Source organism: Centroberyx gerrardi, chromosome 12, assembly GCF_048128805.1.
Source record: "Centroberyx gerrardi isolate f3 chromosome 12, fCenGer3.hap1.cur.20231027, whole genome shotgun sequence".
Lineage (NCBI taxonomy): Eukaryota > Metazoa > Chordata > Actinopteri > Beryciformes > Berycidae > Centroberyx > Centroberyx gerrardi.
The window spans coordinates 6,161,386-6,185,571 of NC_136008.1; the positions used below are offsets into that span (position 1 = coordinate 6,161,386).

The 24,186-nt window shown below is 41.1% G+C and overlaps 2 protein-coding genes across 4 annotated transcripts; one reads left to right on the forward strand and one right to left on the reverse strand.

Annotated features, from left to right (window-relative positions):
• The first annotated feature begins 959 nt into the window (after positions 1–959).
• Positions 960–9,556, forward strand: efhb (EF-hand domain family, member B). The gene is made up of 13 exons (XM_071924420.2): positions 960–1,028; positions 1,216–1,275; positions 1,452–1,595; positions 2,215–2,392; positions 3,291–3,401; positions 4,081–4,210; positions 4,523–4,606; positions 4,718–4,785; positions 5,176–5,330; positions 5,877–6,084; positions 6,631–6,858; positions 7,856–8,037; positions 9,410–9,556. The coding sequence occupies exons 1-13, from the start codon at positions 960–962 to the stop codon at positions 9,554–9,556; spliced, it is 1,764 nt and encodes a 587-aa protein (XP_071780521.2).
• Positions 9,557–13,609: 4,053 nt separating this feature from the next.
• Positions 13,610–20,066, reverse strand: LOC139931037 (m-AAA protease-interacting protein 1, mitochondrial). Of its 3 annotated transcripts, none has more exons than XM_078287319.1 (5): positions 19,651–20,066; positions 18,693–18,764; positions 17,181–17,307; positions 16,213–16,456; positions 13,610–14,315 (listed from the first exon to the last, which is right to left on the reverse strand). In XM_078287319.1, exons 1-5 carry the CDS (start codon positions 19,951–19,953, stop codon positions 14,231–14,233), a joined length of 831 nt encoding a protein of 276 aa, XP_078143445.1. In that variant the 5' UTR covers positions 19,954–20,066; the 3' UTR covers positions 13,610–14,230. The 3 variants fall into 3 exon arrangements, with proteins under 3 accessions (XP_078143445.1, XP_071780516.2, XP_078143444.1); XM_071924415.2 differs by having other exon boundaries at positions 16,213–16,357; positions 19,537–20,066; XM_078287318.1 differs by having other exon boundaries at positions 19,537–20,066.
• Between the last annotated feature and the right edge of the window lie 4,120 nt (positions 20,067–24,186).

Sequence of the window (24,186 nt, forward strand, 5' to 3'; positions counted from 1 at the left end):
TTTATCCCCAATTAATGTGCCTCTGATAAACTTTCAAGGTCTCTGCAGACCCTCATAAAAGACAAATGTATTATTTCGAAAGAACTATAAAACAGAAAACAAACCCTATCATACATTTTAGAAGGATAATAGCCAGAAACTACTAACGTTATAGGTAAGAATATACCACAAAAAATCTTACTATAATACCACAGGAGATACAAAATAATAATAAGATAAGATCACTATAGAGTTCGACACAGACTCACACACACCATAAATCCCTCTAGGAATATTATATGAATATTATAGTGATACCATAGGAGATCAAAAAATATATATATACCAGAAAATACAATATAATTACCATAATCTCACTTCACTATTATTCCACAGACACTGTAAATCCGTTTAGGAATACTATAATGTTAGTGATACCATTAGGAGTTAAAAACAACAACAACAACAACAATAACAAAAAAAACAACAAAAAAAAAACCTGTAATCATATTGAGTTTACAGTAATATACCCACCATAAATCCCTACAGGATTAGGAATATTATAAAGTTACCGTAGGAGGTTAAAAAACAAATACCATACTATAAAGTACAATATAAGGTCACTATAAACTCACGATTGAAATAAGGAATATGCTGGAATATGAGAAATATGCCTACTAACAATACAAATGTTACAGTCATTGACTATTATAATTACATGAAAGGTAAGGAAATTACTTTAGACCAATATTTTCCTTAAAAAAAAGAAGAAAAGAAATAAAAACTGACAAGTGAGAAGACAGGAACTTCTGTTGCTAGGCAACTAGACATAAACATGTAACGTTACAACTCAACGTTAGACTTTCCAGCGTCTAACTAACCAAAGAAACGTTGTAGTCAGTTAGCAAATGCAAGTAAAGAAGACTAAAGCCAATGAAAAGCTAGCTTGTTTGACTCTTATTGTCAGATGTTCGTTCAAGATGACTTTGACATACGGAAATACAACATACACTTGGAAATACACGGATAGATTTCCGAACATACCAAGGGTAAGAATAACACTAACGTTAGCTAGCTAGCTTACACCTGCTATTAAAGCTAACGTCAGTTAGTCTGTCATCCAAACGCTTAAATAACTTTTAAAGTTATTTAATTATTTATTTTAACTTTTACATGTAAATACACTTTCTTGTTGGTGAAAATAGATTTGTGTTACATGCATTCTCATTCCACCAGGCCGGGAAGCTGATACCTGTAGGAGACAGAGCTAAGACCTGCTTACAAGAGATCCCCAGGGCAAGTGCATCTTGTGTGTGTGTGTGTGTGTGTGTGTGTGTGTGTGTGTGTGTGTGTGTGTGTGTGTGTGTGTGTTGGATCTTCATCTGTGGGGAGTACAATTGAAAGTGTGTTTCAATGAACAACATTGCAGGTGCATTCCCTGTCTCTGATATATTCATATTTTCACCTTCCAGCCCCCCACCCCACTGGTGGTTAGGAAGTTTCTGAACGACACTCGGCCAGAGCCAGGAGCCATTAGAGTGCTACGAGGGAAGGCAAATGATCCAGATATTGCCAGTACCTTAGTTCATGGCATCAGCACCAAATCTTCCCTCTCTGTGAGTACTACAGAGAAACTACACTTCTTCTGGGTTAAACGGACATTATGCACGATTTTTGCTGCCCCATTAATGTGATGGATGATAGGGTTATTGATCAATACCAATCTATTAATGATTACTTGCTGAGATTTCCTGCTTTCAAAACTCACTTTGCGGGCCTATTATGTTTTGGAATGAAAACTCCCTTTTCATTTGCATTTTAAGACACTCCCAATTTCCTTCCCCACCTACTTTCATTTTTTCATTTTCAGCTGCTCTAATTAGCTAGTTTACTGATCTATTGTGAAAATGTGACTTTATTGTTTGTGTCAATTACAGGTCATCGTAACTCAAGGGGGGACGGGGGTTGGGTGGGGTGTGTGTGTGTGTGTGTGTGTGTGTGGGGGGGGGGGGTTACCACAGTACCTGCTAATACCTTATCACACTGTCTGTTTAGTTTATGGTACAAGCTAACTTTGCATCAATCTCCACAGCACAAACTGCCTCCAATCTTTTTGTCCCACAATTTTTTACCAAAAAGTCAGTGTATTCCTTTAAGTTTACGCATATACCACTTGGATGCCGCTTCACCCAGAATGTAGATGTAATTTCTGTATTTGTTATGTGACTCCATTAGGGCGGCAGCTTGATAAATCCTCCACGAAAGACCTCGTACCAGCAGAAGGTGCATCAGCTCAGCGAGGCCGTGTACGCCTCCAGTCAAAAAGCCCTGCTGGGCCGGTCACATGATCAGAGTGTCGGACTTCCCACCTGGTACAATGACAAAACCACATTTGGTGTGAAATCAGTTAGAAGTAAGTATGGCACGAAAGAAAGTCACGTTAGCAATGAACATGGCCTGATAGGACTTGGAAATACATGAGAGAAAAACTTGCTATTGAGTTCTGAAACCCAAAGTCTGTAAAGTGAATATGTGAAGAGTTCATTTTACAAACCCCACTGCATATGTCCACTCCTATCCAAACAAATGTCCACTAAGCACTTATGTTACCTACAATCCCTCAAAAAGGGCCATATTTTTTATTTGTTATAAGTTATGTAGTAGGAGTAGGTATGGAAGAGGATTAGGGCCACATGTGAAACATTTATTTGAGTTCTGAGAATAAAGTCAGAATTCTGAGATTAAACTCAGAATTCTGAGAATAAAGTCAGAATTCTGAGATTTAAACTCAGAATTCTGACTTTATTCTCAGAATTCTGACTTTATTCTGAGAACTCAAATAAATCTGAGTCAGAATTCAAATAAATCTGAGTCAGAATTCTGAGAATAAAGTCAGAATTCTAACTCAGAATTCTGAGAATAAAGTCAGAATTCTGAGATTTAAACTCAGAATTCTGACTTTATTCTCAGAATTCTGACTTTATTCTGAGAACTCAAATAAATCTGAGTCAGAATTCAAATAAATCTGAGTCAGAATTCTGAGAATAAAGTCAGAATTCTAACTCAGAATTTTGACTTTATTCTCAGAATTCTGACTCAGATTTATTTGAGTTCTGAGAATAAAGTCAGAATTCTGACTTTAATCTCAGAATTCTGACTTTATTCTCAGAATTCTGACTTTAAACTCAGAACTCAAATACATTTTTCACATGTGGCCCTAATCCTCTTCCGTAATTAGGAGTCACTTCAGTTCAAATGATCTTATTTTCATATTTTTGAACTGAACTCCTCATGTGTTCCTTTGTGTCCAGGCTCAGATGTACGTGGGATTATCAGGCCTCCTAAAACAGCAGAGGAGGTGGAGAGGGAGGCTCAGGAGGGACACCAGGCTTATATTCTCAGTCACAATTCATATTTTGTTGGTAAGAGGGGTGAACATTTATTCTGTCCTGCACTGGGAGGTTAGGTTTATTTGTGTGTGTACGGACGGAAATATACACTTCTAAGAAAGGCTAGGGAAAAACCCCACCGAGATCACTGAGGTGCCCCTGACCACATGTAGTAACTAGAAGGGCACTCGGAGAGCGCAGACCTCTGCCAAGGTTCGTGCTATTATTGCTTGTTCGTGAGTCGGATTCGGATCCGCTCCAAAATTTAATGGGTTCTTCCTTGGCCCATGCTACACCCTTCCACAAAGTTTCATGAAAGTAGTTTTTCCGTAATCCTGCTAACAGACAAACAAACAAACAGCACCGAAAACATAACCTCCTTGGCGGAGGTAAATATGACTCAAAAACAAAGTACAGCCACACACTCATGTTCCAGACACAGGATAGCTTCACGGTATCGTTTCAACTTTTCAAAACCACAGTGATAATCATTCTTACTCTGTGTGTGGCTGTACTTGCAAGTCATTTATACTGAACGCCTACTGTATGCTAGAAGTACTCACGGCTGATGTGCATAATTTCACATTTTATGTCTTTTTTGAACATTTATTTGAGTTGATTTACGTATTTATCTATTTGATGAACTTCGTTGAATATTTTTAAATGTCACCTGTTCCCTTCTCCACAATCACATCGCTCTGCTGTACTCCAGGCGAGCGAATTGATAGGAAGTACAACTGGAGTCGCTGTGGTAAAGACAGCAGGTTTGGGATCTCCACTCCTCATTTAAACGATGGCAGCAACGTCGCCAGATCTCTCCGGTGGCTGGGCGACACGCAGACGTGAGTGGAAAAACACTTTGGTCACTTAAATTTTAAAAAAGTGGGGTCAAACTTAAGTATTTGAAGAGTTCATTTCCAAAATATTATGTATCCATTTTTTTTAAACAAATAAATAATAATAATAATTACCTAAAGTTCATTATCCAGTATCTTTAAAATAAAGAGGTTCTAGTCTCATTTTGTCAACCAAGGACGTCGGTTACCAACTATCCTTTAAAAAATACAATTTGCTCATTTGTCATTTTTTTCAAATAGGGGACATCTGATTTTAGAATTAAATTCCTCACTTGTATTAATATTATTTCACCGTAGGGGTTGCAATGCAAAGATTGTTCGTAAGAGATGTAATAACTTCAGGGAAAAGACACAGATACAAGTTGGCGAAGTGAACAACCCGTAAGTTGGCTCAAATTATGTCAGACTTTTCTATGTACTTTGACTACTCTTACTTATATTTTACTAACTCACACTTTATTTAATATTCTCATTAAACTCTCATCTTTTCAGGATAGTAAAAACCTTGAATGTTCCCCCGGATCACAGCTTTGGACTTGTCTTGCCACCAGATGAATTTGGTATAGTTTGTTTCTAGCCTCATAAAACAGACTCTCTTTCCTAGGCTACATATTTAAAGGGATAGTTCTGTATTTTGAACCCTGGGCCCAAATAAAATGTTTTCCGTCATGATCCCTATTAGTAGAAACCATAACTTCGCTAGGTTTCTATTGCAGTAGAGTGGGAGGCTGCAGGATACCGGATGGGGCGGAGCAGGCGGCTAGCGAAGTTATTGCTTCTACTAATAGGGATCATGACGGAAAACATGTTATTTGGGCCCAGGGTTCAAAATACCGAACTATCCCTTTAAGTAGGTGTCAGTACATATGGTGTGGATTGAAAAAAATACACTCACTATGGAGCTTTATTGTTCAAGCCAGCAAACAATGTGTTGCCTTCTTCCTCCACAGGCGCTGGAGACTTGATCCACTCGGCTGAGCCGGGGCAGTACCAGAGAGGCCGGGACCGACAGCGCAGCCTGGTCAGCGCAGTGCGACATCACCTCAAGAAGGTCAACTTTCACAACTTCCCCTCCCTGCTGCAGGCGTTCAGGCATTACGACAAGGTACGGCCGGGGTCACCGCTGGCAGGGCGACATTTTAACACCACAGTGCTGTCCTGTACCTTTAACTCATTACATTTCAAGTAACCGTGGTAAGATACCAGACCAGACCAGACCGGCACAGTCCAGTGTAGCTTGGTTCAGCGATTTGGAAAGTGTAATTCTTATCAAATTCAGTGTAACATGATTACACACATATACACAAACAAACACTGAATGACGTAATTCTTTTTTTTTTTATATTGCCTAATAAAAGTAGTTAGAGTATTGCACTAGGATGCTGATAAGTGAGTTAATGATATCAGGTTTATAGGGTTTGAGATATTGTTAGTGATGTGACCCTGCTGTTGAATTGAAACTTAGGTGAGTGATAAAGTAATTACAGTACTACAATTCTACTATCCCAGTATCACACTTGTAAAAAAAGTAATTATAGAGATCTTTAATGAACAGAAGGTGCTACCACTAACAGATTGTGCCAAAATTCATGGTTGGAGGAGATAGCATGCATGACTGTGCGTGTGTGTGTCTGTATATGTCATTCAATAGAAAGGCAAGGGCGTGATTGACAGAGAGGACCTGCTGGAGGTGTGCCAGCAGTTTGATCTGGACCTGAGCGGGCCGGTCCTCGACGACCTGATGGACTACTGTGACACGGACAAGGACGGCCTCATCAACTTCCTGGAGTTTGCGAACTTCCTCAACTGGAAGGACAAGATGCCCATCAACACTGTGGAGCAACGCATCATAACGAATGGTCAGTTTGAGTAGATTCTTTATTTATTTTATTTACAGCACCTATGAGACACATGCTAAGATGCTAGCTGATTATTTTATCCTTCAAAGGTTTTGGTGAGCAGGCATGCTCTTTTTCAAGACCGCTCTGCATCACATTCACATAGTTCTACATTACTTATTAATTTCCCCTGTTCAGATTTTCCCAGTTGATTGGGGGATTTGAACTGCCAACATACAGGTCACAAGCCCAGTTATCTAACCATCCCCACTGTACAAGTAATCACTGCTAAATCTGACATGCCTTTTTTAGGGAATAGTTGTTATTGTTTAAATGAAGGAACCTTTTCTAAGCTTCATTGGTTACTCTATTGGTTTCTACAAAATCTTAGCAGACCATTTTCTGAATGACTTTAGTTAGAAAAAAACTGAAAAGATCAATCTCATTTAGAAGGCACCATTACATTGAACACTTGTATGACATGACAGTTAAAGCTCCTCAGTTAACAGGATGAGATTCTCTCAGCTTGTTGCCATCAACATTTTCCATTCCCATTGTCTGCTGCAGAGCGCAGGACGAGCACAGCCCCGGCCGACATGCAGAGGAAGCCCTCGTCAGGTTCAGTCGAGCCTCCGGGCTCGGAGGCCCTGGTTAAGCCTGAGGACCTGGAGCCTGTAGAGGCAGGCAGCTCGCTGAAGACCCTCAGGACCCTGAGGCGACCCAGGACTGTTCCAGACCACTTCACCACCTCCTCCTCCCTCATCCGGGCCATCGTCGGTGGTCCATCTACAACAAGTAAGTCGGAGAGAGAGGTTTGTATGTGCGTGTGCACCATAGAAAAAATAATAGGCAAAGTGACTGTGGTGTCACCCGTTGACTTTCTACTGGCCTGTTTGAAGTAGAGTAAAAGGCTGGAACAGTTGAAGCCATGGTGAAGCCACAAAGGACATATATGGTAATAATTGTCAAGAACAGCAGTATGCAGACATGGACCGTTACATGCACTTTAATTCACATAAATATCTTTGATGACTTTATTTCGACATAGAAGATGCTCATTGGTCTCATTGTCTTATATTGAGGTGGGTGGAATTTTATGTTGCCAGTAGATGGCAATAGATGGACACACACACACACACACACACACACACACACACACACACACACACTTCCACTACACTGTTGTTATGTTTTTGTCCCTGGGTGTTGCTGTGTTGCTGTCGCTGCCTGTTTTGTTTTGTTCTGTTCTCTGTTCTATATTGTGCTTGAATTAGTTCTTTTTATGTGCTATATGGTTTTATGAATATTACTACTTTAACGTCTTGACTTGCTTTCTGCATTGATTTCAATGTCTGTGAAATGTTTTGTGACACTATTATGTAAAATGCAATTGAAATCAATTTTATTTGAATTGCATGAATGCCTGTGGATGTGTGAAGCTGTTGACAAACCTATAAAAGCCACATTTTGGACAGGAAAATTCAGGTGTAGATTTAGAAAGCTAAGAGAGAACAAACTGATGATGCGGTAAACTGAAACACACTCAATTGTTGTAGCCTGTTGTACTAGCCTGTTGTGTAGCCTGTAACCTTAGCACTTCACTTCAAATTTTTGCAAATGTTTTGCACCACAACCGTGTTTATGGACATCATCCTTGTTTATGACAGTGTGCAGTGTTCCTTTTCATCTTTTGATTTATAGATTTCATAAGCGTAGATCCCACTGAGACACATTTCACTTAATTTCCGACTGCTAACAAACCTCACTCAACATCCGATCCCTCTCTCCACAGACTGGCGGACCTATGGGATCCCCACAGTGCGCACCGACCTGCCGGCTCCGCGGGTCAAGCGAATCAGTGACACTAATAACTACAGTGACACAGCCACGGCTGCAGGCCTGCTGTATCCCGCAGTTCACTCCCTCTGGGGCGCTCACGAGGAACACTTCCTCTGTCCCCGCACCAGGGACGAGGTACGCAATCAGGGGTATAGTGCACCCACATGTTTTTGGAGGTGGCACAGATTTACACAAACATGTCCATAATACAGATCAGAAAGAAAACATTGATATTAACATAGTTACTACCAGCTTGTTGATACCTTCATTTTCAAACTTCTTGTTCTTCTATATAGACAGAACTAAAATCATGAGAGAGGGGAAATTGTGAACTAATTATGATCTATTAACACAAAAATCATCATGACTAAATATTACCAATGAAAAGCAAAGAAAAAAAAACAGTTTATGAGGAAAAAGAGATCTAAATAGGTTAAACAGACCTTATTTTATTTGGCTGCTCATTATGAAAAGTTAAAAGCTGTGCCAAACATGATTTAACTTTTCATAATGAATAGCTAAATAGAATAAAGGCTTTTTATCTTGTTTTGGAGAGCCTTGGACCTTTTCTTCCTCATGACTAGAAAACCCTTTTTTCCACTGAGCATAAACCTACTATCTCTAACATCAGAAGGTAAGAAGCTTTCCGGCTGTTTTGAAAACCCCCTGTTTATATCTGGGAGATGCTAGATATCAAACAGCTGAGTGGGCACGCGCCCCCTCAGTGTGAATGGGCATGACGCTAGTGTATGCAATACATTCACAGCAGGATGCTTCAGAAAGAGCCTGATACAGTAGATAGTCTCTCCTCTAGTGCACTCCTGTTTTGTGCTGTATGACAAATTCAAAAGACTTGCTGAAATGCAAAAAAATGCTTTAAACCTCAAGACTGCCCTGACATTTCAACATATACCATAGAACCTGTTTTTAGAAATAATGTAGATTGCCTGTCACCACATACAGAGTCGTAGTTTGTTAAAATGGACTTGCTCTGCAGAATCGATGCTCCATTCTCTCCTGATTCTTCTCTGTCTCACTCTTTCTCTCTCTCTCTCTCTCTTTATGTTTTTTATCTGATGCGTTGTTTACCTATAAATCATTCGCCTCTGTGGGGTTTAATAATGAAGTTGAATTAAGTTTTTTGAGCCTTTATTTATCCAGGGAAAGGTGACTGAGCGCGCTTGCTCTTTTCCAGCACCGCTCTGCTTCACATTCATTCGGTTCCACACATTCACACTGGGAGCTGCCATTACAACCTGTCGGCCACTGAGCAGCTCCACTGGTGCAGTTTGGGGGTTCAGTGCCTTTTTAAAGGGCACGTCGACAGTAGCTGTTGAAGGAGGGGCGAGTGTTACTCATTCACTTTTTCCCCACCCTTACTTTCCCGGCCGGTGCAGGGATTTGAACCAGCGACCTTCCAGTCGCACTTCGGTTTTAATATAACATAACATGACCAGTTTTAGTCAGAGATTTTCACGCCTCTCGCTTCCTGCCGCTCCCTCCGCAGATCGCAGAGATCTTCAGCAACGTGGGTGTGAATATTTCCGAGGAGACGTTTGAGGCGGCGTGGAGGCTGGCGTCCCAGAGGCATCCCGCTGGGGAGGTTTGTGTGGAGGTTTTCCATAACGTACTCAAGGAAATAAAAGCAGTGTAATGCGCAAAGGTGTTTTTACCTACACAGTGTTTCTTCGTCAAAAATCAACATTTTAAGCAAAACAAAACCTTGTGTCTCTGAAATAACTCAACTTTTCAAGACCTAAGAAAAACAGCCTTGTTTTTAGCTCAGTGACAATGCATTTTTGACTTTATCCAGTGGGTTTCATAAGCCGAAGATGTTTAATCCTTCAATTGAAGTGAAAACATGAAAATCACTGAAATTGGAGTTGTGAGTTTTTCACACGACAACAGCGATATGCACATTAGTGTTTAATCTATGAAAACAGAACACTTCTGTATAGAGCCATAAAACATTGGAATCAACTACTATTCTCCATAACCACAGTGTTGAGGAAAGAGTTTTATAAAGCAACAAAAAAGGCATTTCCAATGCAAATCACAATAGAAGGTCAGTTTGCGGCACTCATCCTCTTATTTAGTTGACCTTTTTGTTTGGTTTGAGTTCATTTTTTTGCATTTTGGTTGTCTTTGTTAGGGGAATACCTGCCTTGACCTGGAGTAATGTAAACACTTTTCATTTGTGATTGTACTGTTTTTTTATGTGAACATCAGGAAGAATAGCTGTCACCTCGGTGTCAGCTATTGGGGATCTGAATAAAGTTAAATTCAGTATTTATCACGTCAACATTCAGCATTCAATTTGAGCTTTGTATTTTTGGAAGTGATGTATCTCCTTTTATGGATATATGAGAGCTGCCAAGCAACAATCTGTGAATGTTTAATTGATTTCTTTGGACTTAACATTAATTGCCAGGGGAGTGTGTTTTAGCTGGTAGGCGACCAAACTAAATATTGAGCGCTACGTCCTCATTTGTCATTTGTGCTTTTGCAGTCTCTGATTAGTTTTCCATATTGACTTTAGAACTCTATTAATACTAAGCTAAATGGATCAGCTACCAGTTGATAAATATATATGTATTACATACAAAATGAGAGTATAGAAGACACACTAAATATGCTATTGTTTTCCACATTTGAGTTTAACTTCTATTTTATATTGTTATTTTATATAAGCATATCATGACAACCTTGTATCTGTCCAGTACAAGTGATGGACAAGTCCAGTATAATGGAAAAACTGACAAAATTAGGTGGATTTAACCGAATCCATGAACAGACATGGGAATGGCAACACTCCATAAAACTTCATAGAAACTCCACCGAAGTTATCCTCAATTCTAGCATTTTTGTTTAATGGCCAACATCAGGCTAATGCGTTTGGGCATATAACCCCTCATCAGAACGTTGTCTTGTCCTATTTTTTGGATTAAGTTTTTTGGAGTGCCGCCACATGATTTTCATGGATCCGCTGGAAGCCAGTTTGCAGTTTTTTGGCAGAGCACCCAACCAGAAGAAGGTTATGCGAGGAGACACACCTGCTACACTTTTTTCAATACTTGGATTTATTTCTTGGTGATCATCAAGTTTCTGGCATGTGTTGACACACTGGAGAACAGATCTGCTCCTTCAAGCCATATCGCCAACATTTGGAGCAACAAACAACCCTCAGCATCTTCTGGAAGAAACGCCTGACAGGCCCTTCTCACCTTTAGCGACAACCTCTGAAACTGACAAAAATAAACCAAACGAACGTACTTCAGGTCAAAACCACCATGAACCCTTTAGACATGTGACCAACCTGGCCGCACGTCTGCGGCTTTTTTGTAGTCATCCTCCAGGTCGGAAGAAGCATCGGTCGGGGTTGCGTGGGTTGCAGTTAGGGATGCAGCACAGAAAACTTTGACAGCATCAGTTAACAGAGGAGGAGGAAGCAACTAAAAGCTTGATCAGAGGTATTGTTAGCACTTGACTCAAGCACTGGTACGCCACACTGATCACCATGCCAGTAGTCATGGAGGAAGATCCAGTCAGAATGAAGTGTCTTTGGTAATATCCAGCTCCAGGCTGATGTCTATGAACTTACCAAGGTTTGCGTCCGAGGAAGAAGAACTCACGTTGTTGTGCAAAGCAGCATGTACAGTATGTATATTCTACAGCCATAATTCAGCCTCTATCAACACTGTCCACTATGATGCATTTCGGGGCTGCAGTACATGAGTCCAGTCACAGTCTCGAGTCAGATCTTGACGTTTTGGACTTGTCTTGTTCTGTTTGGTGTCTATTTTGAATCGGACGTGTCTTCGTCTTGACCATTATTGAACGTTGACTTGAATTTATTGAGAAACAGAACATAAACAGATCAGACAGTATTTAAAGCTATTAAATACATATTTAAGTAATACCTGCACATACAGCATGTAGAGACAAACAGGTCAGCAGACTAAAAAGAAAAGTTGTTTTTACCTACATCGTGCTTGTTCATGACAATATTTCAATTAAAATGGAACAATTAGTGCCTCGTGTAGAAACAGCTCATTCATCATGTCAACATTCAGTATTATATTTGAGGTTTCTTTTCTTGGAAGTGACGTCTTTTATTGGTACGCCCAAGCTGCTGTGAAACAGTGTTAAATCTTCAACTGATTGCTTTGGACTTAACAATAACTGCTTGTGTGACTGTTTCTATGCTGGTGAGACATCTAACTAAATATCCAGCACCACGTTCTCTATACATTATCATTTGAAGTCATTTGTGTCATAGTATTTGATTTAATTTCCACACATATTTACTTTGTAATTCTATTAATCAACCTTAATATGTAAGTCTGACGGAGCTAGCACAATACATGTAGACATACATACACACAGGAAGGCATGCAGACACACACACACATACACACACACACACACACACACGCAGAGTTAAGAGTAATTGTTTAAAATCTGTTTCGCTAACCAGATTAATGAAACAGGTTGGCACATAGCCTTTACTGATCCACATGTCAGAACATTACAAAACAGTAAAATAACTACTAATAAAACCATTAGCTTTTTGTACATTCGCCACTTGTTTTGTTTGTTTTCTGTTAATTTCCATTAAACTGAATGACGCACAGGCGTGATAAATTGTTTAATGTGCTCTCACCATATCCATGAGCATATTGACATGTGCTAAGCTAACCGCACTCATATAATCTCATTATGACTCTCCGAGATGCTCCACTGGAACCAAAAACCCCCCACGCAAACTTCCACAGACCGCCTATTACTATGCAAGAAAATTAGAATAATCCCTTAGCATATTTCATTATGCATGAATTAGCGGTCGCTAATGACAGAATTCTCCCTTTTTGTCAGATATGTTGTCAACATTAATAATGTTGCAGCGAGCTTTAACAGAATGGGATGACACGCAGCATTCACTAGCCTGTCAGTCGTGATGTTTTTGACAAGTGACACGTTTCTGGCAATTACAGTGGGCTTGAACACGGGATGCGTTTGAGTTACTTGATCGGGTGGGGAATTTTCTGGTACAATTTGTCACTCTTGCTTGCAGCACTGCTATACAACTACTTTGATTTGGCTAAAGACTTGCACATGTTGTGATCTCTTGTCGACCGACAAAGTACTTGCTCCGACAGTCGACTGCGTAGCCGACAACCATATAGAACATACGCCCCCTCCTGCTTGCTATGGAAAATGGATTATCTTATTGCGTGCTGCTTGATATCACAAGTACCAGAACACTGATATTTGGCCTACTAAGCACAAGTTAACACCGCATGTGGAGAAAATAACTATGAAATATGAGGACTTCACCTTTAACGCTGATGTAGAGTCAGCCTGTTGTTGTTGAGGTCAGAAACTACTGGGTGAGAAGTTGTGGACTAGGTGTAAATTTGCTATTGTGTGTCTTGTGCTTTGTTCTCCTTCCTTGTGTTTGTCTTACATCATTCTGTTCTATGATTGATTGTTGATCAGTTAGATCTAGTTGGGCTCTTTCTCTGTAAAGTCCTATGAGACATGCTTGTGATAAAGGGCTATAGAAATACTTGAACTTGTGTAAAGGCCGAAGTGTAGGTGCCATGTAAGGATAGCATACTGTTTGGGTAATATCAGTATTGAGAGTGGGTGTGAACGGGGGTGGGGGGGGGGGATCATGTGTATTGGTAAATGAAAGGGACATGGGTACAGTTTGGTGTCACCAATTTATTCATACAAGATAATTCTTTGACAGACTCAGCAAGACATATAGGCACTACTTTACTCTTAAGAAGATGCTTTAAAAGTCTTCCTCCACTGACCGCATTGCCCTATTCATGTATCTAAGCTAAAAGCAGTTAAAGTGGTGTATCTCCACCAATCACAGTCTCAGTCAAAATGAGGTTCTGGTGTTCAGCAGGTGAATCGGAGCAGGGAGGCACAGCTGTGTCTTTCTCATCTGACAGGTAGCAGTTGTTTCTCCTGCTCTGCCTTGTAAACCAGTGACTTGCTAGCGAGGCTTGCTTCCAATCTTTCCAAATTGTGAGTGAAGTCACTGGAGGGAGGGGGTGGGGGGGGGGTGGGGGGGCTTTAAAGGCATCTGAGAGTCTGGGGACCTGAGGCTGACTGTACAGCAGGAGTGTGGGTTCATTTATACAAACTGAGGTGTTGAGGTGTCTGCACTGCTGAAGTGCTTTGGCTCTGGGTCGCATTTCATATCATCCAAATGGACACTTTCCGACTGACTTGAATGTTGTCTTTCATAGATAAATACACAGTTCAGTCTATGATTGGTCTGTTGCTGTATCCTGATGAGTGACGTCACAATTCACTCAGCCATTTTCCAGGGCCAGTGCCAAACGTTGGTGACCGTCCAATCAGGCGGCGCGCCCCTCGTCAGCTCCCGGTGGAATCTGGGAAAAGGAGACAGAAAGAGCCCAACATATATAGTTCACGCACTTTTATTAATATGAACGTCTCTCTCAGAGCTTGAAATAAGAGAGACAACTAATCTAAATCATGCACACCCTGCCTCTCCTCTATTGCCAATACATGGAAGACTTTGTTTTCGCATTCACACTGAGGCTACTGCTATTAGGTTTTAACCAGGAAATTTGGTTTTACTGTCATTTTTAAGTCTCATCCCCAGGAAATCATCCCTGGTTTTGTTACATTTGCTTTTATACATCTTTGCCAGTTGATTGTCTGACCTAACAGATTTTGAGGGCAGACAAACTCACGTTTCTTCTTATAGGACACAGTAACAAAGCTGCACTAATACACACAATATTCTCAGGGAAAGGAATATCATGTGAATACTGCATTTTTGCAGCATTCACCTTTGATGAAAAAACATTAGTTTTATGAAAATATTATTTGTCATGGCAGTTATTTCCCCATGCCAAGTTTTTTAGCGTCACAGCCCTATGTTGAGAATCAAAAAGAGAGTGAGAGTCTGAAGAAGCCTTGTGACTACTAAAGGCGTGCTTTTAGAGTAGCACCCTTTAATTCCTTTGCAAAGTAAAAGCCTTTACAAAAAACGGACATAAAAGGTGGATCAGCGAAACCTAGACATTCAGTCAAAGTTTTGCTTCTCTGCTCACCTTGAAAATAATGAGGTGAGGATTCTGAAAACGGCTTCCTTATCCTGCCAAACTGTGTGTTTGCTAGAGCAGGGATAACATTTGAAGTGTAATAGGCTTTCTGAGGGGGGAGTCTAAGACCTGAAACAATAGGAAAGAGAATCTGGCTAACTAGATAGGTGGGTATTAGGTAGAATAGCCACACCGTGTGGTCCAACTCCTAACCGGATTACTGATTGGAAACGGAAAGAGGCTTTTACTATTCCATGGATCAGAAGTGCAATTATTTCCTCTCTCTCTGTCTCGGTGGCAAATCATGTCAGCGGCTCTGTCCGTGCCAAAAGTCAAAGAGGAGATTGTTTCTGTATGAAGAGCCAATCCAGAACCGCTGAAAGTCCAACAGCTGAAGTATTACAATAACAGAAGTCCACATGGTCAGAACTGGAATCTTTACTTTCTGACACACAGTCAAGTACTCACTTCTTCTCACAGCTTTTTTTTTTATAATGTTTGGAATTTGTGCCATTATGCCTCACTATTACCTTACAGAAATAATGATCAATATGGTCATTCTCTCCTGCTCTTCTTTTTATTTTCTTCACTTTTATTTACTTTTATTACCATCAACACCTCTATTGATAATTCTCTTATTTTGAGGTGCATTAGTGGCAGTCCCCTAGTGGAATAAATATATCATCATTCAACATTTTCCCTAGCCAGGCATCAAATGTTACATGAATCCCCCATCCCACCCACACATGACACTCTGGTATATCTTGCCAAAATTATCCTTTTAAGTCATAAACAAGTTATATACCATAACTTCTGCACGGATTTGAAAAACATTAAACTTGCCACCATTAGTTTTTGCAGAGCTGTGGCTCTCACCCATCCTTCAAAAGAGATGCCATGTGTTGGAAGGCCTGCAGGTAATTTCGAGCCTTTGCTAACATATAATTAAATTTCTGACTAAATATTTGAATCTCTTAATTGCGATTCAACATAGTGTACATGGAGCAAATAAAATAAACAGATTTTGGCACATAGCACATCTTAGCAAATTAATGATCAACAATTAGCTTTCAGCTCAAAGAGAGCCGGCACGCGTTGCATGGAATTGATTGCATGGAACGTAATTAGGAGAGATTTGATGGTAATCCATACATGTGGATGAATGGCATGTTTGTGATGTAGATGGACGTCAAGCTGAGCGAGGTGCAGTTCTTACTCATAGACAGCAGTCACTATTTTCTTCTGTGGGCCGCCGTCTTCACTGGAGGCGACTTTGAAGATTTTTGTGCCCTCTGGGTCGTCGGGACCTTCCAGTGTTGACAGGAGCCAAAACCTCATGACGACGAAGCAGAACTTCCTACCTGGAGGGAGCAGAGGGCAGCCAGAGACCAGCAACAGCTCAGTCAGTAACAGAGGTTTCTGACCGTTATTTATCCAGAGAAGGCTTGCAGGCACTTGTGCTGTTTTTCAGCAACATCCTTCTTAACATTAATACCGTTACACACACATTCAGACGTGGGAGCCGTCCATTACACCTAAGTCTCCTACTGCTGGACACTGGAGCAGCTCCACTGGAGCAGCTGGGGGTTAAATGCTTTGCACCTTGGCAGTAGTTACTGAGGAAATGCAGAGTGTTTCTAAGCCTGTGATCAGACAGGAGCCTTTTTTCTCCTGCTCAGTTGCAAAGCGCAGCTGTGAGTGTCACTAGTAACGGCGATCAACAAGTCAAAGGGAACAAGGAGCGTTACATCACTCTTGTTGCTGTGCAACACAAAGTTTGACAACAACTTGCAAGCTATCCAATTAGTGTTAGCTAGGTAACCTGAAGTAACAAAGGGGATAACATTGTTGAAAAGTCTTTGGAGGAGATGCGCTCCTGCCACGACCAAACCTTTGAAAATAACTGAAAAAAGGCACAGGTGCGTTCAAGAAAGCGTCCTTTGTGATCACAGCCTCATTAACTTTCCCACACAAATTCTCTCAGCTAGTCCAGGGATTTCATATAATGAAACAACACCATAAAACCCAGTCTGGCAAATATCTATAACAAATACAATACCATAAATACAAATACAATTCAGATACTTCAAAATGTAAGCCACTGCACTGTGCATGCACTTGTCAATGCATACAAGAACATACTTTTATCCATGTAGACTAATAAACTGATAGCACAAGACTCACCATATTGGTCAAAGACCACAGACACGTCCTCAGGCAGCAGAAACACAATGTCATCCATTGAGGCGGCGAGCTGCTGCCTCTGAAGATCAGACAGAGACTTGCACTTCTTCTCAACGTAATCTACCATCTGCAACAACAACAGAGAAGATCAGAGAGGAGAGTATCAACAAGGGTAAGTCATTTTTTTCATTTGAATACATTCCCCTATTGCATCTGTGTGTGTGTATTAGGGCTGAAACGATTCATCGAGAAACTCGAGTAACTCGATTACTAAAAATCATCGATGCAAATTCTTTGCATCGAAGCTTCGTTTAATCCATATAACTATATACACACTCAGTGTTTCGCACGGATGATTATTACTGTTGCACAACGCGCTGGCGAAAGAGAGAGAAAATAGCGAGGGGCGAAGAGAAGAGACAGGCCAGAGAAAACGACAGAAAGTGTCCAAAGTTTCGGATCCAGTGTTGCCAACTTGGCGACTTTGTCACTAGACTTTTCAGACCCCCCTGGTGACTTTATTTCTCAAAAGCGACTAGCGACAAATCTGCCGACTTTTTCTGACCATGGGAAGCAATGTTAATGTGTTGAATCCCAAAGCATTTGGCAATAAATTGGTTCGGTTGATGCCGGTTTTCTCTACTTGCTTGTCTAATCCAGAGAGGTCTGACGGTCACAGCGCTTCCCACACAGTGTAGCTCCCTCCCTCCGCTGAGAGCAGGGACTGTAGGATAGGGTCCACTTGTAATTGCTACCGGCGTACGCCGAAACTGGCCCGGGTGGGCGGAGTCAGCACTTAATATTAAAACGGGACGAGATGAAGGCTAGTAAAGAATGCACGTTAATTATGGCTATATGTAATGGCTAGTTAAGAACGTAAATCAATATGGTGGCTAGTTATGATGTCCCTAAGTTAGCTAAGTTTTTCTCAAGAAAATAACCACAGAAAATAAAATGCTGCAGTCAATTTGTGAAAGCCTGAGCTTCATTCATGTTATTATTATGATAGTCACACACACATACACACACACACACACCCACACACACACACACCTACTCCCCTCACAGTGATGCATAAAATACCCCAGAAAGCAAAATATCAGGTGGTGTAAGTAGCAATTGGAGCCTAAAATGCACCAGTCCAATACAGCAGGTATATTCAGTTTAGTTTGATTGCAGTGAGTAGGGTCAGCAGGTGTAGGGCAACCCTTCAACATAGTAAATAAATGTACATTAGCCAGTCTTATGAACTTGTATGATATTTAGGCCTAGTAATAAATATCAATAATAATTATTATTTCACCTCGTTTTCAGTAAATCACAGTGTCGTATGGACAGCTTCGTGCGGACAGCTTTTCTCTTTTGTATATTTACTATTGCTCTTTAATAAAGCAAAAGTATTTCTTATCCGATTACTCGATTAATCGATGGAATAATCGGTAGAATACTCGATTACTAAAATAATCGATAGCTGCAGCCCTAGTGTGTATGTGTGTGTGTGTGATCAGGTACCTCATTTGACACTATCCCCCTCAGCTCCTTGAATCTGCCACTGGACATCATGTTGGAGATGTGGACCAAGGCCTGGGAAGGAAGGAAGGACAAGGTGACTTTTATCGACCTGTACCATACTGACTGAAGCCAGTGCTACAAGTCATGTCCCTGTTTCTATGAACACAGAGTGTCTACAGGTCCCGGTGGCTCAGTCGGCTTAAGTTCATAGCATGTAACTGTGACGTCCCGGGTTAGACTCTGGCCTGGGGCCCTTGTCCCATGTCATCCCCCTCTCTTCCCTGTCTCTCTCAACTTTGATCTATCTCATAAAGGAAAAAATGCCAAAACATAATGTAATAAAAAATGTCTTAGTGTCTTTAATTGAGACATCTAAAGTCAAGGCCTTAAAGCCCTTTGATTTTTTTTTTTACATTTTGATCTTAAAACAGTTAAATATAACTTTTGAGATTTGTTAAAAATGTTGGGGGTATTTCAGTATCATCTTTTAAATAACTTCTTAAGACACACTTCAGACATGCTTTGAAGTATTTGTTTTAGCTTTTGCCCACTTTTCATCTTGAATTTATTTATTCTTCTTTTAATGTATTTTCCCTTGCTTTCTCTTTATCTTTGCCTCCTCATGATCTATTTTACACTATCCTTGTGTTTATGTCTAGGCCTAAAGCACTGTGCTTAGATATGAGCTATATAAAGTTTATTGTACTCATTTTATTTAGTCAAGTTTTTGTATAGCCCTTAATAACAGTTAGTCTCAAAGGGCTTCAAAGCATACATTTAATTATTGTTGTTGTTGTTATTATTTTTATATATCCTACTCTGTCCACCCCTGTCAGTAGTTTACCTGCTTCACTCCTTTGTCAAACTCCACGGAGGTGATGCCTATCTCAAAGTACAGCTCTATGAGGTACATCATGACTTTACACCGGATCAAGGTGATCGGGTCTGGGATGCCGACCACCGAGATGCCGGGGTGACCGCCGGAGCTGCCGGGCTCGTCGCCCCGCTCCGTGCTGAACAGTCTGTGTTTCTGACCGGCGAACACGACCCTCCGCCCCCTGAGCCCGCACAGCCCCCGGCCCGGTGCTGCCGGTTCTCCGGTAAAGGGACGTACAGGACACACATGATGCCAAACCGCCCGCTGCCGGTGCGCGGCGGGCCGCCTAGAGTCCGGGCTCCTCTTCCCGGGACAGGCCCGGGATGTTCGGGTCGCGAGGCCGCCGAGCTCCCGGCATGCAGCGAGGCTCGTGATCCGCTGCATCACACGGAGAACACGGCGCTACAGGCTGCAGTGTGAAGTTCTGCAGAGGGCCCGGGATGCAACACCCTCCATTGAAGCTTCCTCTAGCAACCTTATGCAACTCACCCCATGCTGTACCCATAATCCTTATGGTGTACACAGAGGAGTGCTGCCTTCAGGTGCTGTCGGAAATGCCAGCTTTACAACTTGAGCGCGCATGAACGACCCAAGCCAAGAGGGGGAAGTGGGGATTTTCTGTGGTGGCTGAGTTGCCAGGATGGGGCGTGTAGGAACTGGAGGCGTGGAGGCATGGAGGCCGTGTCAACAACTGATATTAAAGTGCTGTAAGGCATTATGTGCAGCCATTACAGTGTTTGTTCAATCATTTGACTCAAAATATTGATTCAATGATTTTATTACAACTTAAAGTAGCTTACAAGCTTTCTCCAAAACAAAGTCCAGCAGGAGGCTAACCAAGGAGTCTGTCATTTTGGCACCAGGTGTCGCTAGTTAATGCCATTAGGAATCGACAAAACTGAGCGGACTTCTTGACTGCGGAGTGATATGATTAAATGTGAAACAGCGCTTTGTTATTCAGAAATAACACCTCAGGATGCGTTCACTGGCCAATTCAACAAAGCCATGTAATAATGTATGTTATTGTTTGGCAGCCTATGTAAATACGTTTCTGTTTTCACTGTTTACCTTTTCACTGTCATGCATCCTTAGGTTTTAATAAATGAATCAAACAATTACATATCTGTTTTCACCTCTTCATTCTGCGACCACTTCACAACACAGCTCTGTGACTCTTTATTATTAAATAAAACAGCAGCCCTCAAATAATTATTTTTGTCATGAGAGACAAGTCCTTTTAACGACTTTTAATGTCAGAAGTGGAACCTTACGAGCAGCACCTGAAGGCAGCATATGGTCTTTACCGACAGGCTCCAGTAGAGGGAGCTAAATATCCATTTATCTGCCTCCTGTCCACTGTACTGTGTCTGTTAGGCCTCGGGTGTGTGAGCTGGTCAGTGTGTGCGTGTGTGTGTGTGTGTGTGTGTGTGTGTGTGTGTAAGAGACTCCACAGCGTTTTAATGACCCAGTCATACAGGTGTGCCGCTTTCTGCTGCATCAGCAACAATCTATTTATTACTTCTGTCTGTTGGCTGGAGTCACCTTTTATAGGGAGCTGTGCACGAGACTGTGGCCTCGTGGATAAAAAGGGGTGTGTGTGTGTGTGTGTGTGTGTGTGTGTGTGTGTATGTGTGTGTGTGTGTGTGTGTGTGTGTGTGTGTGTGTGTGTGTGTGTGTGTGTGTGTGTAGGAGTGTGTGTTTGTGTTTTACATAGAACATATAAGTTAATGTTACAAAGAGAGTAAAATAGAACCTCAGAAATCCAGAAAGTGTGTACGTGTGTTTTCGTGTCTGCGCGCGTGCCTGTACACACACGCACGCGCGCGCACACACAGCTCCAGTTGTTCCTACGGGCCAGCAGTTTCTCCCCGGGCTTTGTTTTCTGCGCAGGTGCCCAAAATGATTGTGTGAAAATGTGAAATTTGATCAGCAGACCAAAACATCATTAAGTCCCCGCTGTTCTCGGTGATTACAGGTCAGGAGCATTTCCGCTTCGCTTTGCCTCTGTTTCCGCGCGCGGGGCTCTGATGTGTCGAGCTGGAGGAACAGACACCTGCGCGCGGCCCCGCCCCGCCCCGTAAACTTCTCCAACTAATTTTATTTATCAATAATTAGCAGCGCGGCACTTGGTTATTGAAATTGCGCTCAGACATGGAAACCTTTCCGGGATGTATCATAGTAATTATCTGTGTCAGTTGAGAATGCTTTTTACATCTGCGAGTTGAATGGTGCAGAATATTAAAAAACTCTGATTCCACACTGGATGGATTAATTGGTTGTGGATATGAAGCAGCAGCAGCAGCCTGTTGTGATACTGAGCTGAGGAATAACATGAAGAAGACTGCAGGCTGCTGTTTAGAGAGGACAGGCCTGCTGTAGGAATCAATACTTTATCAGGGAAAGAAAGAAAGAAAGAAAGAAAGAAAGAAAGAAAATGCATATATGAAAAAGAAAAGAAGATAGACAAAAATAAATTACGAAAGGAAGGAAGGAAGTAAAGAAGGAAGGAAGGAAGGAAGGAAAACACTTAAAAAAAAAAGCCACATGTGAAAATCCACACCTGAGTTCAAAGCTCATGTGCTTTTTGGGCACACGTTGGTTTTCTTAGGTCAACGTGAAATTTCCCATTTCCCATGTGAAAATGACATTTTCACCTGTGAACTGTCTCTTTGCATGGGAAATTAAGTTTTCACATGCGATACAAATATTGTCAGATGTAAAGTCATGTGGAAAACTGAAAAAAATGGAAAAGAAAAACACTTTTGTCAATTGTCAAACTTTTGTCAACTGTCAATTGAAATTTTCACATGTGAAAAAATGCGGAAAAATAAATGTTCACATATCAACAAAAAATTCACATGTGGGTTTTCACATGTGACTTTTTGGTTAGGGAAGAGGCAGATAGAAAGAAAGAAAGAAAGAAAGAAAATAAATGAAGATGGGAAGGAAGAGAGACAGAAAGACAGCTATGAACTAATAGAGTTTGGTCCGGTCTGAAGCAGGTTTGTGTCACTCAGGCTGATAAAGGAGTTGAACTGAGAACCAAACAGAAATACTGCAGATATCAAATACCAGCCTGCCTTAAAAAAAAACTATTGAAACCCAGCCTGTTGAAATTGGGCTGTCTCCTCCCAGTGTTCTGCCTATATCTGTCAATCCTATACTGGAACTGGAACTGCTATTTTACATTGATTAGCTATTTAAAACATGTCTAAATAGTTCGAGACATCTAGGCTAAAATTAGGCTATATAGGGTTTACAAGTGAAAGTTAGTAGATGTCTTCGACTGCGTCTTCTGGGGTAAATGACAAGAATAAAGCATTATTTTGTACATATGGACTGGTGCATATTTTTGCTATTTACAGCTTCTTATGCATCGTTTAATTCATACATTGTTTAATGTAATAGTGTATTTAGCCTACTGCTTGGTCTAAAACGGGGCGATCCATGCAGCGTTGACATGACATCTAGCTCAGTGGCTTCATCTCTGTTTGGGGTCACAGGAATATTGTTAGGGAACTTCTCACCTGTAATGTCAACAATTCAGGATTTGAAGGTTATCCTGCTGCTGCGCTCACTGTAAATCATCCTGGATTAGAGTGTCAGTTAAATGCCTTAAATGTAAATGTAATTATTTGTCATGGCAGCAGTGTGCAGGCTTCACTGCTGCCTGCCCAGCAGCCGGAGCCTCTGCCACTGTAAGGCAGTGTTGCCCACAGCTGAGCTCCTGCTGCTGCGGACTGGAGTCCTGCTGAGGTTACACATGGAGCACAGTCTATTAAGGGTAGTGGGATAACTCCATCAGTAATACATGATAATCAATAATTCCTGATGTTGAAGGGAATAATAGCGTTGAAGAATTTTGTAAAGCAGGAGTTCAGCAGGAGTCGGAGCAGCTTAGATGTCACAAAATGAATATATGACACTGGTGTTCATGTAGAAATATCAGGTGAAACTTATTATATGTTGACATATGTTACAAAAAAAAAGAAATATAAACATGATATATGTATTTTGCATTCGTCCCCACAACACGTTTGTCCAGATTTTGACTTCACACTTCTGAAAAATTAATTGAAAAGAGCAGATTTGAAAGTTTAGTTTGTGAGCCCGTCTTGGTGATGGGTGTTATGAAGTAGTTTGGCAACATACGTCAACTTTCCTCTGGAAGGGATAGCATGTTAAATCTGAAAATATGTGTTATTTTTGTTTATTTGCATTTAATCTGGGCTACAGGTATTGGATTTTGTGTCTGCTGGCAAGGAGCCACACACAATACCAGGCACAGGTGTTGACCAGGAAAAAAACAGAAAGAAAGGCAGAAAGTGATTTGAATTATCATTGTGGAATGCATTTGGCATCTCTGCAGTGGAAACAGCATTAAGTGGAACTTTTATGTAAAATTGACGCATGGATATTCCAGAATATATGTTTCTCAATTTCTGTTCTTTTTTTTTTTTCTACTTAAGCTTTGAAAAACTCTCAGTTTCAGAATGCGGAGCTTGTTGATCAAGAGTACAGATATCTTTGACTTGAGCGTGGGGTAATGAGAGAAATTAGCGCAAATGCTCTAAGTAATAGTTCCTGATTTTTTCACTCACAAATTATTTTTCAACT